The following is a 12886-nucleotide window of genomic DNA, read 5'->3' on the forward strand; positions in this document are numbered from 1 at the left end:
CTCTAATGGGAAAATCAGGTCTTGGCACGGACGCAGATCAATACCGCGGGCAGATATTGTGTGTGTATGTGTGTGTGTGATCAAGTGTATGTCTGGGAAACAACCAGGAACATGAGATGAATAAAACAGTGCACTTTGCAAATAAATCCAGATATAATACAAAAGTTACATCAGGACGTGATGAGGACAATGAAAAATACAAGACGGATGAAGTACATGAAATATGACGGAGGAAGACGAGGACATGATGAGACTTGACGAAGTGTGACGCCGACGGGTCACCAAAGGTAGAAGAGGACGTAGTCGACATAGCTACCTAAGAAGGCCATGACACAGATGCTGATGGCGAACATGGAGCTGAGGCTGAGGGTGTTGTTGTCCTCGTTGTGGAACATGGCGAGAGTGACCTCGCAGTGCCGGCCCCGGTAGCCCTCGCTGCAGTGGCACGAGTAACGGGACGGGGAGTGAGGCACGCAGGTGCCGTGGCGGCAGGGCCGGCTCGCGCACAGCGTGTAGACGCATGCTTTGCCCGCGGGGCTTTCCTTGCTCATGTGACCTGCGGGGCACCTGTGGAGATGAGGGGAAAGGTGACGGGAGGCAGTAGGCAGCTGTCTGGTAAAAGAAAAACACTCTTTGACTTCTATTTTTATGAAATATGAGCTTATCCTGTAAAAAAAAGAAAGAAATCCCTCCGGAGCCACGCTCAGGTCTGCTTCGAATCTACGCTCATCGAAGGAAGGTGGGCTGCCGGGGGATTTTCGTGGATCAATACCTGAGCTGAATGGACTGTAAATGGCTGAAAAAGGGAAAGAAAAAAAGACCCACAGAGCTGAGACTTCAGTTCCCCCTATATTCATTCATTCATTCATTAATTCGTTCATTGATCTGAATCTGAATCTGAATCTGGAGCCATCCAGCTGTAATGGGGCGAGAGGCCCGGTTCATCCTGGATCAGTCCATTACAGGACAACATGTACAGACATATAACTATTCACAGGCTAATTCACATGTATTATATACATACAACCATTCATTCATTCATTGACACATCATAAGGAGAAATACCACCATTCATTCACTCATTCAAACATCTGGGGAGTTAAACTACTGCCCTTTTTCGTCATTTTGCGACAAACCTGGGGGGTTATGTCACATCGACATCGGCAGAGTTTGAATTTTCCACAAATTTCTCTTGTAGATGACCAGCTGGGCTCCTGTTCTGACGCTGCAACCGAAAATAGACGGTTCTTCACATCAGCCACCCCTTTCTTGGATTTATTTCGGCAAACCTGGAGCGTCATGTCCAAATCAACACCTGTATCTACGCAAATGAGAAATCATGTCCCTCCACTGACACACTTCTGTGTGTGTGTCTAAAAAATAAGCTCCAGGTTTGTCAAAAAATGCCAAAAAAGGGATTCCAATGCGTCAGTTTTTTGACGCTAAGGGAAGGGTCACATTTTATGAGAGTGAGGATGTGTTGTTTCGAGCGGTGGGAGGAAACCGAAGCCCCTTGTGTCAGAATCGAACCAGGGACCTTCTAGCTGTGAGGCGTTAACATCCCTCCCCTCTGTTGATTTGTACAAAACAGCTCCTGCTTGTCATTCACCCGCTCACCTCGCTTCTCTCTTGCCTCCTGCCAGAACATGGAGGAGTCTGCGGAGAGCAGATCAAAAGGTTGATGGTTCAGATCCCTTGTTTCTACAGTCTGCGTGCCGAAGGGCAAGACACTGAAGCCCCGTGGTCTGGCTATTGGCGATAAACTCCCTTTATTTTTCTTAGGCTGACATTCTAGACACAAGCTGCAAAAGAAAAAGCTAAAAAAACCAAACAATGGACGTGCGTTGCAACTGTATTGGTCTTATTGTGTTTAATTTATGTGTGTGTGTGTGTGTGTGTGTGTGTGTGTGTGTGTGTGTGTGCGCGCACACGCATTTAGTTCCCGTTAATCACTGCTTCTCCTTGTATCCCTGCCTCGCTGCAGGGCTTCTAAGTATTACAAAAACGGCGAAATTACACCAGAATTACAAATTACTGCATCGTCCATTTTTAGACGTGATTTATATCTTTTTTTTCCCCACTAAATCTGAATATTCTTTGTGCGCGATTGAACTCTAGAACATTTGACCACCGTTTTCCTTTTTGCTAGTTTTCAGCCGTTCTCTCTATGTCTAATATTCATTCTACTCATTCTTTCCTCACTTTCACATTATGCGGCCCTGATTATTCACCACGTCTACGCATATTTATTTAGTTTAATTTATTTTTGAAGCTGTTTTGTTCCACTCCAAATGTGGTATAATAATAAATCACAGACATAATGAATGCATTCTACAGTAGGGGGTGGAGATGGAGGGCAGGGATTGGTCGGACGCGTTGATTAGTACTTTATGGATCCGGGGAGTCGCCATTGGTGGGATTGACTATTAAAGGATAAACAGCTCATTTGCAAAACAAGCATTGTTTTGACGCTCTCTTAAATATGCAGGGAGTTATCAGAGAAAACTTGCAAAACTCAGATGAAATAAGGACTGTCGCCATTTTGAAGGATTAAATGAACAGATTTCAAATTCACGGTCGTCTAGATAGATTCGTTTTTGGATTTCGTCTCAGGCACAGAGATTTCATTCCATGAACTGTATTTATGCATTACTCTACTGTTATAGCATTAAAACTCATCTACAAACTTGAAATCTACTATTTACATATTCAATCCAAAACCCCGCCCACACTCAACCCAAGTTGGGCTCTGCAAAACACCAAGAGGACTTCCGTGCATTAATGTGAACCGCCGCTGGATCAAAGTCTGATAGGGAGAGCTGTTGTTTATCCTTGCGAGGGTGAATTTGTTTCATGATTTGGGTCCGATAATGAGGAAGCGCGGTTTAATGATAGCGCGATAGAGCTACGTTGGTACTTTGATGTTCACAGTTCACCAGGGAAAGCCGGACTGTGTCTCTCCGTCTCCCTCTCTCCTATACACTGCCAGGCAGCTATTTATTCACCTATATAACCCGGTAATTGCATTCCACGTAGTAACAGAGCTTCACAGAAGCAAACAGTTTGGGTGAGTTCGCTGTCGTCGGTAAGTCTTAACAATCAGCATCTTATCCACTCTGAGCTTACCGCCCGCTGTCACCTGCTGAACATTATCCGAGAGAACGTGTTCGATTGGACGAGCGGCAGGATGCAGAACGTGCTCCGCGTGGAAAATGACAGATCTCTTTATTAATTTTCTTGTTATAGTAATTTTTCAATATCTGTACAATCAGGCCAGTTCCGAGATATAATTTAAATCCGTATTCAATACATAATGGAGATATGGATGACATCAGGCCACAAACTCACACCGTCCAGTCATTACTGACCGCTTTGACTGAATCATAAAACCTGACACATGTAGCCGTGACCAATGTCATCAGTGTCATTAATAAATGTCATCCCGGATGTCATAAAAGAATATAATGGTACTTTCCGGGACAAACCACTCTCCTCTAAAAAGCCATTCTGTGTTAATCAATCTATTTTCCAATTTGCAGCTGCTCTCACGCAGACACGTTTCCCTCCCACAGGGAAAAATAACACACACACATGCACTGCTGGAAGCACGGCAGAATTAATCAGTCGTTTGTTTCACTTGTGTACAAAAAAAAACAACCAATCTCCCACCCCTGTAAACGGCACAGAGCCACAGGTTAAACACAGACACGTGTCTCCCATCAGAGTGGTTTAAAGGACTGGAAATCTATTGCTGCTCTCTATTCATTGGCTACACAGGTGATGATCACCTGCATCACGAGAGCAGATCCAGAATGTAAACGTGACTGAGAAAGGGCAGTCTTGGTGTCCGTCTCTCTCCAACAAACATACACAAAATCATAATCCTCATCGTGATCTTCCTAGGAAAAGAGCTCCATTTTCCAAGCCGAGCCTAAACTCGCAAACCGGCTGATGGATTCCTAAAGAATCAAAACATCTGTGAATTTACTAATAATTTCGGTGTCTGAGTGTGATGCATGGGATCTGTAACCTGGACAACCCCCCACCCCTTGAATCCTGCCATACTTCCCCTCGGGAGAGTGACACAGAACGTCCGTACATGCAGATGCATCTCACTGTCGCTGAATGATGAGTAGATCTGAGGACGGATCTGCAACAATATCCGTCTGGAGAGGCTTGCAGAGCTGAGGCTGCAGAGATGGACCCCCCCCCAACCCCCCACCCTTTGTCATAGATGGACAGCACGATATCGCCATTCATCAACCGTCAGGTTGTCGTCCTTCATCTCGCCTGCCGGAAATACATGAAGATATTCCCTTTTTTCGTTGCGTGTGGTACACCGGGCTCAGGCGCCTTCCCCTTCACCCAGAGCCAACTAGAGCCTTTTACCCAGCGAACAGAATGCTTTACCTTATTCGAATCGCCTTTTTATGCAACCCCTCCTGTATAACGTGTGTCCATTTCCCCTGATTCTACCCCCATTATCACTCAGGGACATACCGAACACGGGCACTTGGACTGCATTGGCTGTGTCGAAGGCTGTTTTTTTTTTAAAAGGTGTCCACTTTGCTCTAAGGTGAATGTTTCATGTAGCAACTCAAGTAAAGGCTTCTATAGAAATGTGAGTTTTGCAGGGGTTTTCAATAAAGTGCTGTTAATGTTTCCCTATTTTATCAAGCCCCTTCTGTGCAGCCCTCAATTACGGTGTCATAATTATGTTGTGCAGACATTGGCCTCTATCTGCTATCAACCAATATTGCAAGGTACCTGCCACTCGGGGTTATTATCCTTAGGCCAACCGCACTTTGTTTTTTTGCCCTGAAAGCGGCTTTTGTGGGGTCTTCTTACGAAGAAGAAAAAAAGGGAAAAAAAGAAACCTTTGATGTGAGATCGCACGCTGGTGAATTGAGCAGACACAAAACTGAAGCAGCGTTCAGTCAACATTTCCAATAAAACACTTTAAAATTTTTTGTTTTTGGCCTGTATCTCATCGCTCCACAGGCGTTACGACCAGGAATCCGTTGGTCGTCACAAGAGGCTCAATTTGGACGTAAACAGAATAAATAAACAAGGATTCTTAACCTTATTAGCATTGTCCATGGGCTACAGTGCAACACTGGAAGAAATTATAGCTTGTCCGGAATTCACACACACACACACACACACACAGATACACACACCTAGTTATGCAAAAAGGCGGGAAATGACCAAATAAGCAGGTCAACTTTTGAATTGCTTTGCCTCTTTGGGCAGGAAATGAACGGGCGAGGGCAGGACTACGCTGGAGGCCAACCGAAGGCCTTCGCCCTCCTTTTCTGCCAATGCTGACTTTAGAAGCAAACCCCAGCTTTTTATTTCAGCTGCTCGCCCGAGACATCGTCTGTTATGAATGTGCATGTCTGTAGCTGGCTTGCATGTAGAACCAGCACTCTAAAATACTGTATTAAAATTCTGATTCTGTCTTTTTAACAGCACCTGCACTCGTGATGTCTCCACAGGTCCACGCAGACGAGGGGCGGCGAGCACTGCTGTTTGCGGCAGGCGTCCGTGGAGCAGCCGACGGAGACGCCTTGCGACGAGACCACCTGGGCCTCCTCCGAAGGCTGCTCTCGACTCAGAGGCACGGGACGGCCGTCCAGCCTCAGATCACGCATGCAACCTGGAGCGAGGGAGCGGTTGGAGATAAGCAAACAAACAACAAGCGCACATTTTAATAGCACGCCGAGACAAACTGTTTTGAATCCACCCCCCCAAGATGCAAACTCACTCCCCCCTAGTACAACTGCTTGCTGACACACCTGCATAGCAAGGCATATTTGCCGTGTGATGTGTATAAAACTGCCTCAGGCTGAGCTGTCACCTCAGCTTATTTACGTGATTTTATTATTTTTTTTCTCTAGCTCTGCGTCCGCTTGCCCTTTCAGAAGTATAAAGTGTAAAGTCAATAAAAGTTAATGAAAGATCAGTGTTTTAGATTTAACACTCCCTCATCTCCTTCAAACTTCAGGATGTAACATCATACCTTTGAGGATTAAAAAAAAAGGACAAAATTCATCCCAGAATATCTGTTAGATAACTTTAATGTCTTCTCACATTTACAATTAACTTGCTTATCTAAATATCAATGGCCAGATCTTTCATGAATTAATTTATTCATTCATTTAATTTATTTAATTTCATTTATTGAATTTAATGTCGGGGGGGGGGGGGGGGTGAGCCTATTCCAGTCACATTGCATACAGGACTTCGAAATCCACCTGTCCGAAAATGCAAAAATATAAATAAATATAAAATATAAAACATAATATAAAATAATATAAAATATAAAAATAAAATATAACAGAACATATAAAAACTAAAATATATTATTATATGTAATTACATACATTTACATTTCACATTCCAAAAGCCCCCAAGCCAAACTTCAGGAAGTCCCAAATTACATGCAGGTATTTAACATTCATCCATTCATTTATTATCTTTATAGCTTATCCTGCAGTTGGGATGGATGAAGGCTGGGAGTTCAGCCTGGACCTGTCGCAGGGCCACATAAGAAGACATACAAACATTCTCTCGTTTACTCATCTTGGCAATTTTAGGGTCTTCAATGGACCTGCAGCCTGTTTTTGGACTGGGCAACTCAGAGGAAGCCCATACAGACACGAGGAGAACACGCAACCTCCCATCGTGGTTGAAATCAAACTACACACCTTCTTGCGCCTTCCGTTTAACGGCAAGCATTTATTCATACAGTCATCTGGACACTTACCTAGGAAGCTGCGGTTGTGTCCTGAGGGGAAAGAGTTTCCGAGCATCACCAGAGTAGGGTCCACGATGATCTCCTGACTCCGCCCGGGAGACGCGGTGACCTCTCGCCGCCCTCCGCCCCCGTCCAGCCGCAACGTAAACTCGTTGGCGTATCGAATCAGCTCCGCCTCGTGCCACTCTCCGTCGTCCAGGCGACAGAACTCCAGCGTGACGCTTCGGTCTCCGTCTCCGAGGTTGAAGAAAACCGCCAGCAAACCTTGGGCGATCTGGGAGACGCAGTCGTGTTAAGGCATCAAAACTCAAACGCGGCAAAATGGAGAAAAGGGAACATAGTTACATGATGGTGTGAATCTCAAAACACGAGAAATGGTCTGCAACCATTCTCCATTCGAGGGAAATGGAATGAATGACAATTCAGGAGGGCGGAATTAATTCAGCAATTTTGCAGCCAGGATGCTTCACAAAAAAAACAAACCAAAAAAAAAAAAAACTGGTGTCCACACATCACTGCATGGCAAGAGGCTGGAAGTCATCCCAGAGGGGGGGTACACAAGAAACAACAATTATCTTCAGCGGTTCAGGATGAGCGGGCGCCGTGTGCTCAGCCAATGAGGAGCTCCAATCGCTGCAGCTTTTACATGTCCAGGGTTTAATTGGAAACAGTGGGGCGAGATCATTCACATTCAGCCAGGCCTGCATTAACTATTGCTCCCTCAGCAGGGCATCCCCAATGTTTCCCCTCCAGTACATGCACACAAACACTCACACGCACACACGCACACACATAGACACACAGATACACACACACACATGCGTGCGTGCAGTAAAAACTGATTGTTCTTTGTGCTCTGCCCACTGCTTCATCCTGCCCTCGAGTCCAAAACAAAAATGAGAAAAGGATAAAGGATTCGATCGATACCCGGGAACAATAAATAAATAAATAAATAAAAATCGGTTAATATAAAGTTTCTGCGGCGTTGGCAGAGATCTGTGCGTTCGCCAATTAAACACAAACGATTCAGGTCTGACTTTCTCGCTGTTTCATTTTTCAAAGTCGAGTGAAAAAAGGGAAAAGGTGTAATCCAAGAGTCTTGAATATTTTAGCCAATCACTCTGAACACCTCCTTCACACACGAGGCTGAATGCGCCTCACCAAGCCACACACACACACGCACACACACACCCACACACACATACACACACACAGTCCTCTGAGAGACTTCTCCAGTCTGTAAAAGCAGAACGGTACCTCTCCATCCCAGGGATGGACGGACACCCTCTTTGTCTAAGCTTAAAACCCTTTTTTTTGGAGAAAGCTTATAGTTAAGGCTAAGCTAGCTCCTAGTTATGCGCTACCCTGGACTTACTCTGCTGATATCCCATAATGCACTTCTCTCATTCGCCCCACTCTTCTTATCCTGTCAACCCTTATATGTCCCTTCACCAATGCATGACGGTAACTTCAAATCTTCTCATTTCGCAGGTTCCCAGGGGGCATGGTTTGATCTACTGCAGCAAGGCGGCCACCATTGTTGTGTTATGAATCATAAAGCTAGTGTCGTTTAATATTATTATTATTACTGCGTAACTGTTAAAAACAAGATCATTCGCGCCTGTCCCTGGAGAATGGCTTCCCAAGAAAATGGGTTCCTTCTTTGCCGAGAACGTTCTGTCAGTCATTTGAAAGTTTGGTCCAGACCTGCTCGGGGTGGAAAGTTCCATGAGACGAACTGCGTTGTGATTTGGCCCCGCTGAAATAAATTCTGTCTGGATACATGGTTCATACTCCGCTATGTTAATAAGTTTGTGCACTGTCTTAGATTTACCCTTAAGGGGAAACATGGCAGAGGGACAGCGCTTTAAATTAGAAGTTGTTGTCAGCGAACACGCCAAGCTCTTGTGGAAGTCTCAGAGGCTGAAAATGCTTCGGCGGTGGCCGACAGCTTTAAACAGCTCGTTGGTTCAGGTTTCAGAGCCCCGCATACGGTCCGTGCCAGAGCCTTTTCCTGTCACAGTGGGACAACTACAAGGAAGAAGGGACATTTCGTTTTTTCCCCTCATGTCGTGTAACGACCCGTAGCAGAACGGAAAAGGCCAAAGCTTTAAACAGCATTTTTTTTTTTTCTGAAAACCGGCCTCTGTTGTGGAACACACGCCCCACGTGAGCCGAGTTCAAACAGCGCCACTCGTTTCCAGGTACCACTCACGCTCAAGCGTATCAATCGATGAGATGAAAGCACTTGGTATGCATCCAGGGACGCGCCATTCAAAAGGATTGGCGGATGAGTGCTTCTTCAGAACGCCGACTCCGACTCACATGATGGCGAAGGATCTGCCGTGACCCGTCGTGTCGACCGATCCGGTACGGAGCGCAGACAACCGAGACGGTCTCCCTCCCGAAAGGAGGCGAAGCGCCGCGCTCACGCTGCCTTTTTTTTTTTTGGCAAAGTTAGCAGCGAAGACTTGACTGTGAGCACAACGCTCCGAGCACGGCGTGTCAAAACCTTCGAGATCCGCTGCGAGGATCCCGAGCTCCTCTCAAGAGCGAACTGTTCTCAGATAACACACAACTGTATCCCCACCATATTGTGTTGAAATATTAACTAGGGATAGGAACAACCTTGAATAAAAGGTTGTTTTTTTTTCTTATAGGACTGCCTCTTCACAGAAGCATTCAGCAAGACCTGGTGTAAAACCTTGTCGAGGGCATACACATGCCAATCACAAGCCTCCCTTGCTGCTCGTACGTCTCCAAGCCCGGAATTACTCACTCCAAGCCCGACAAGCATTTTTGGCAATGAGTTGGCGCCCGGCTAATCATCATCTGAGGGCTCGCAAATAAAACAATCAAAGGTCCGGAAGTGGAGATGGAGTGTCCCGACTGTGGCTCACCTCCAAACGCAGATATTCGTTCTGCTCCGATGAAAGCAGGCTGAGGATCACGCCGGCGCCGGCGCGCGTCCGGATGCCGACCCGGACTTTGGTCTGACGTGTGAGGAGGGACCGAAAGAAGTGGAGCTGAACGTGGCTCCGTCCGTCGAAGGAGAACTCCGTGGCGGCTTGTAAACAAAAAAAAAAAGCACTCGGTCGATTTTAATGTCAACTTGAAAACACACGACGTAACGGTATCATTTCGTGTTTGAGATCGCGGTAAACTTATTATAACACGTTTATTTTGTATAATCAATGCTGTTTTGAAATACAGCAAGTGATCCGCGGCGCTTACCTTGGTCACACTGTGGCCCCGTGAACCCCGGCTCGCACACGCAGCCGGAGGAACCCCACTCGCTGCGACAATGACCTCGCAAACCGCAAGGGGGGGGCTGCACGCCATCGGCGCAGTGGTCGTCAATATGGAAGCAATCCGGGACGGTGTCGGACGACTCAGCCGGAGAACCAAGGTCATACAGCTGAACGGGAAAAAAAACAGCGAGAGGAAGACAAAGTCGGAAAAGGGGAAATATGGAATAGATGCCTGCGTCCTTGTGATAATAGATGAATGAAAGAAATACGGTTACTCAAAGGGAAAGAAAGAGCTCATATGAATCAGACTACTAAGCTTGAAAGGAATATCTTTTATCCATACCTCTTCTAACATGAAATTATGAACACTATGAAATATATATTTTGTAATTAATTTACAGAGTAAAAAACTGACAGATGAAAAAGTTGGAGTTGGTAAATGTACTAAGACTAGGACACTAAGGCCATAATAGAAAGATGTCCTATTTCACATACAGATGTACAGATAACACAATCCTGGAGCTTCACCTGTAATGTTTTAATTCTTCTTACCGCCAAAAACTATCCAAATCAAAAATATGTGTATTTCTCAGCCTCTCATTATTATTATTGCACACTTGCAAGGCAAACCTGCAAACAGTGTTTGCGGGTGATGAAAAAACAAACAGCCCTCTCTGTCACATAACACCACCAACATGTTGTCAATATTAAAATTAATGCTGTGCCCCAAAGAACAATCAACGTCAGAAATTATGTACAGATAATAACACAGCCAAGGGCAGTCGTTGAGGCCTTTTCTGCAGTCTATAAATTAGTGATATAACACCCTACTCCATGAGGGGTAAGGTATTTGAAGAAAACATGACAGTAACTGCATCTTTTATACCGTGGGCACGTTTCAAGGTGTGGTTTTCACTGTTGATTATCGTGCTGATGGTTGTTGGTTGATAATTCATCCATTCATTCATTTATTATGTGTCCCGATTATCCTGCGGTCAGGGATGTGGTGTGACTGGGGGAGAGGAGGGGTTTCACCCGAGACTGATTAAATCTATTTATAATCAATAGGACTGCACATATTTACTGTCATATACCTGATAAAAGTGACTATACATCCATAATTACATACTGAGCTATCGGTGAGCGAAATTTGGGAATTTTTCAGAGCAATAAAGACACCTCAGTTTCTGTCTGGGTTCTCTGAGTGAGTCAGCAGGTGAGAATTTCAATCATCAATCAAATGTTTTTTAGTTCATCGATCATGAGGGTCAACTGATTAGTTGTTTACACGTTTCAGTGAAGAAAACACCTTTGAATTTTAACTGATTAACAGATGGATGAAAAACAAAATGTACCATTATTTTGGGCACTTTTACTGAAACAGTAAGCATCGCAATGAACTTTTATTGGAAAAGCAGTGGAAGACCTGTCAATCAGAATAACATTGTTTTATGTATTTGTGTGTATGTGAGCCACAGGGGTGTGAGGCCATAACTTCAAGCTGTAATTGATATGATGTATTGATTAGTTTCTTGCCTGTCCTTACTTTCTATGCTGTGGATTGGCAAATATTAAAAAAAAAACCCAATAGGTCGAGAACATATTGAATTGTATTGATTACAGAGAGAGAAGCCAGCTTTTTTCGACAGTATACTAGGTACATTTCTAACTTAAAAATACAATTTTTATATTTAAATCCAATGCTATTGTGTAAGGAATGGATCTGTCTGCAAAAAGTGTTGAGTTTCTGTCTCTCCCCTATCTTACACAGTCAAATCATAATTCTCTCCGCAATCATTTATTCATTTATTCCCTGCTAAAGCTCATTCAGAAGTTGCTAGTTCACGGTCTGAATTTTCACCAATTTTTTGCACATTAGCCACTTTCGGTAACAGCGGGTTTCTTGGCTTCACATTCCGATTACTTTAAGTAATTCAGAATCACAGCACTTTTTTGAAACTGGCAGTTTTGTCCTTTTTAAGTTGACAATGTATTTCTAATCTCTGAAGCAAGGCAGGGCCCAAAAGCATCTCCAGTATTTTGATTATTTAATTTAATTTTATTTTATTTTATTTTATTTTATTTTATTTTATTTTATTTTATTTTATTTTATTAGCAGTTTCTCAGCTGACCTTAAATGAGTAGGAACATCCACCTCTTCTTCCGTTGTCACTCAACACAATTGTCCAGAGAATTAGTGGATAGCTGTGTGCATTTAGCAATTTCTGTTTATTCTTTACCTTGCTATCCACAAGCAGGTTCTTGATACATCCAGTGAAGTGTTTGTGCTGTAGCTGTGGGTACTCATAAGAAAAGTTGACGTTCACCCCTCCGAGCTGCAGCACATGGGTCCCATTCAGATACCTGAGAAAAGGAAACGACTCTCACCATGCAGGTAAACAGCGGAGGAATGTTGAGGGGAGGCAAGGAAACACACGCAGTGTAACTTCTCACGGTAAGAATTCAAAAGACAAAGTCTTCATTACATCGGAAGAAAAGGAAAGCGCGAGGTGTCAAGGGTAAGGTTTATGGTTTTTATTCCTCTCCAGATGAGGCTGTCGTCGCTTTCACCACTGCCTGACAACCAACTGTTGCGTGTTAGTTTATTTATTTATCATAAATGGATGCATGATGGGTAAATTGCACTTGGAGATAAATAAAATCGCAACCCACACGGCAACACGAGTGTTGGGTGAAGCGACTTCTGCATAAAAACTGAATTCCATGCTCAACAGCCAGTCATTATTTGCATCGCCTCACACATTGATGCAAAATATTACAATCAAGAAATCATCATATTTGTCAGTAAATAATCGACACTCACGGCTTTCAGAACACGTCGTAAAACTTCCTGAAAGTCAGCGTGGCGGCGTGT

At 44.3% G+C, this 12886-nt stretch overlaps 1 protein-coding gene across 1 annotated transcript in view; it reads right to left on the reverse strand.

The window, feature by feature from the left end:
- Window positions 1–12886, reverse strand: part of LOC147224827 (neural-cadherin) — a 104651-nt gene that overhangs the window by 12121 nt on the left and 79644 nt on the right. Inside the window, exons 26-31 of the mRNA XM_086163585.1 lie at window positions 12252–12375; window positions 9995–10178; window positions 9661–9827; window positions 6770–7034; window positions 5476–5659; window positions 317–567 (exon numbers count right to left, since the gene is read on the reverse strand). Coding sequence (XP_086019711.1) covers window positions 317–567; window positions 5476–5659; window positions 6770–7034; window positions 9661–9827; window positions 9995–10178; window positions 12252–12375 — 1175 coding nt within the window. The remainder of the gene's footprint in view (window positions 1–316; window positions 568–5475; window positions 5660–6769; window positions 7035–9660; window positions 9828–9994; window positions 10179–12251; window positions 12376–12886) is intronic.

Source organism: Fistularia commersonii, chromosome 17 (assembly GCF_037954325.1).
Source record: "Fistularia commersonii isolate RoL2024-O1a breed Wild chromosome 17, RoL_Fcom_v1.0, whole genome shotgun sequence".
NCBI lineage: Eukaryota > Metazoa > Chordata > Actinopteri > Syngnathiformes > Fistulariidae > Fistularia > Fistularia commersonii.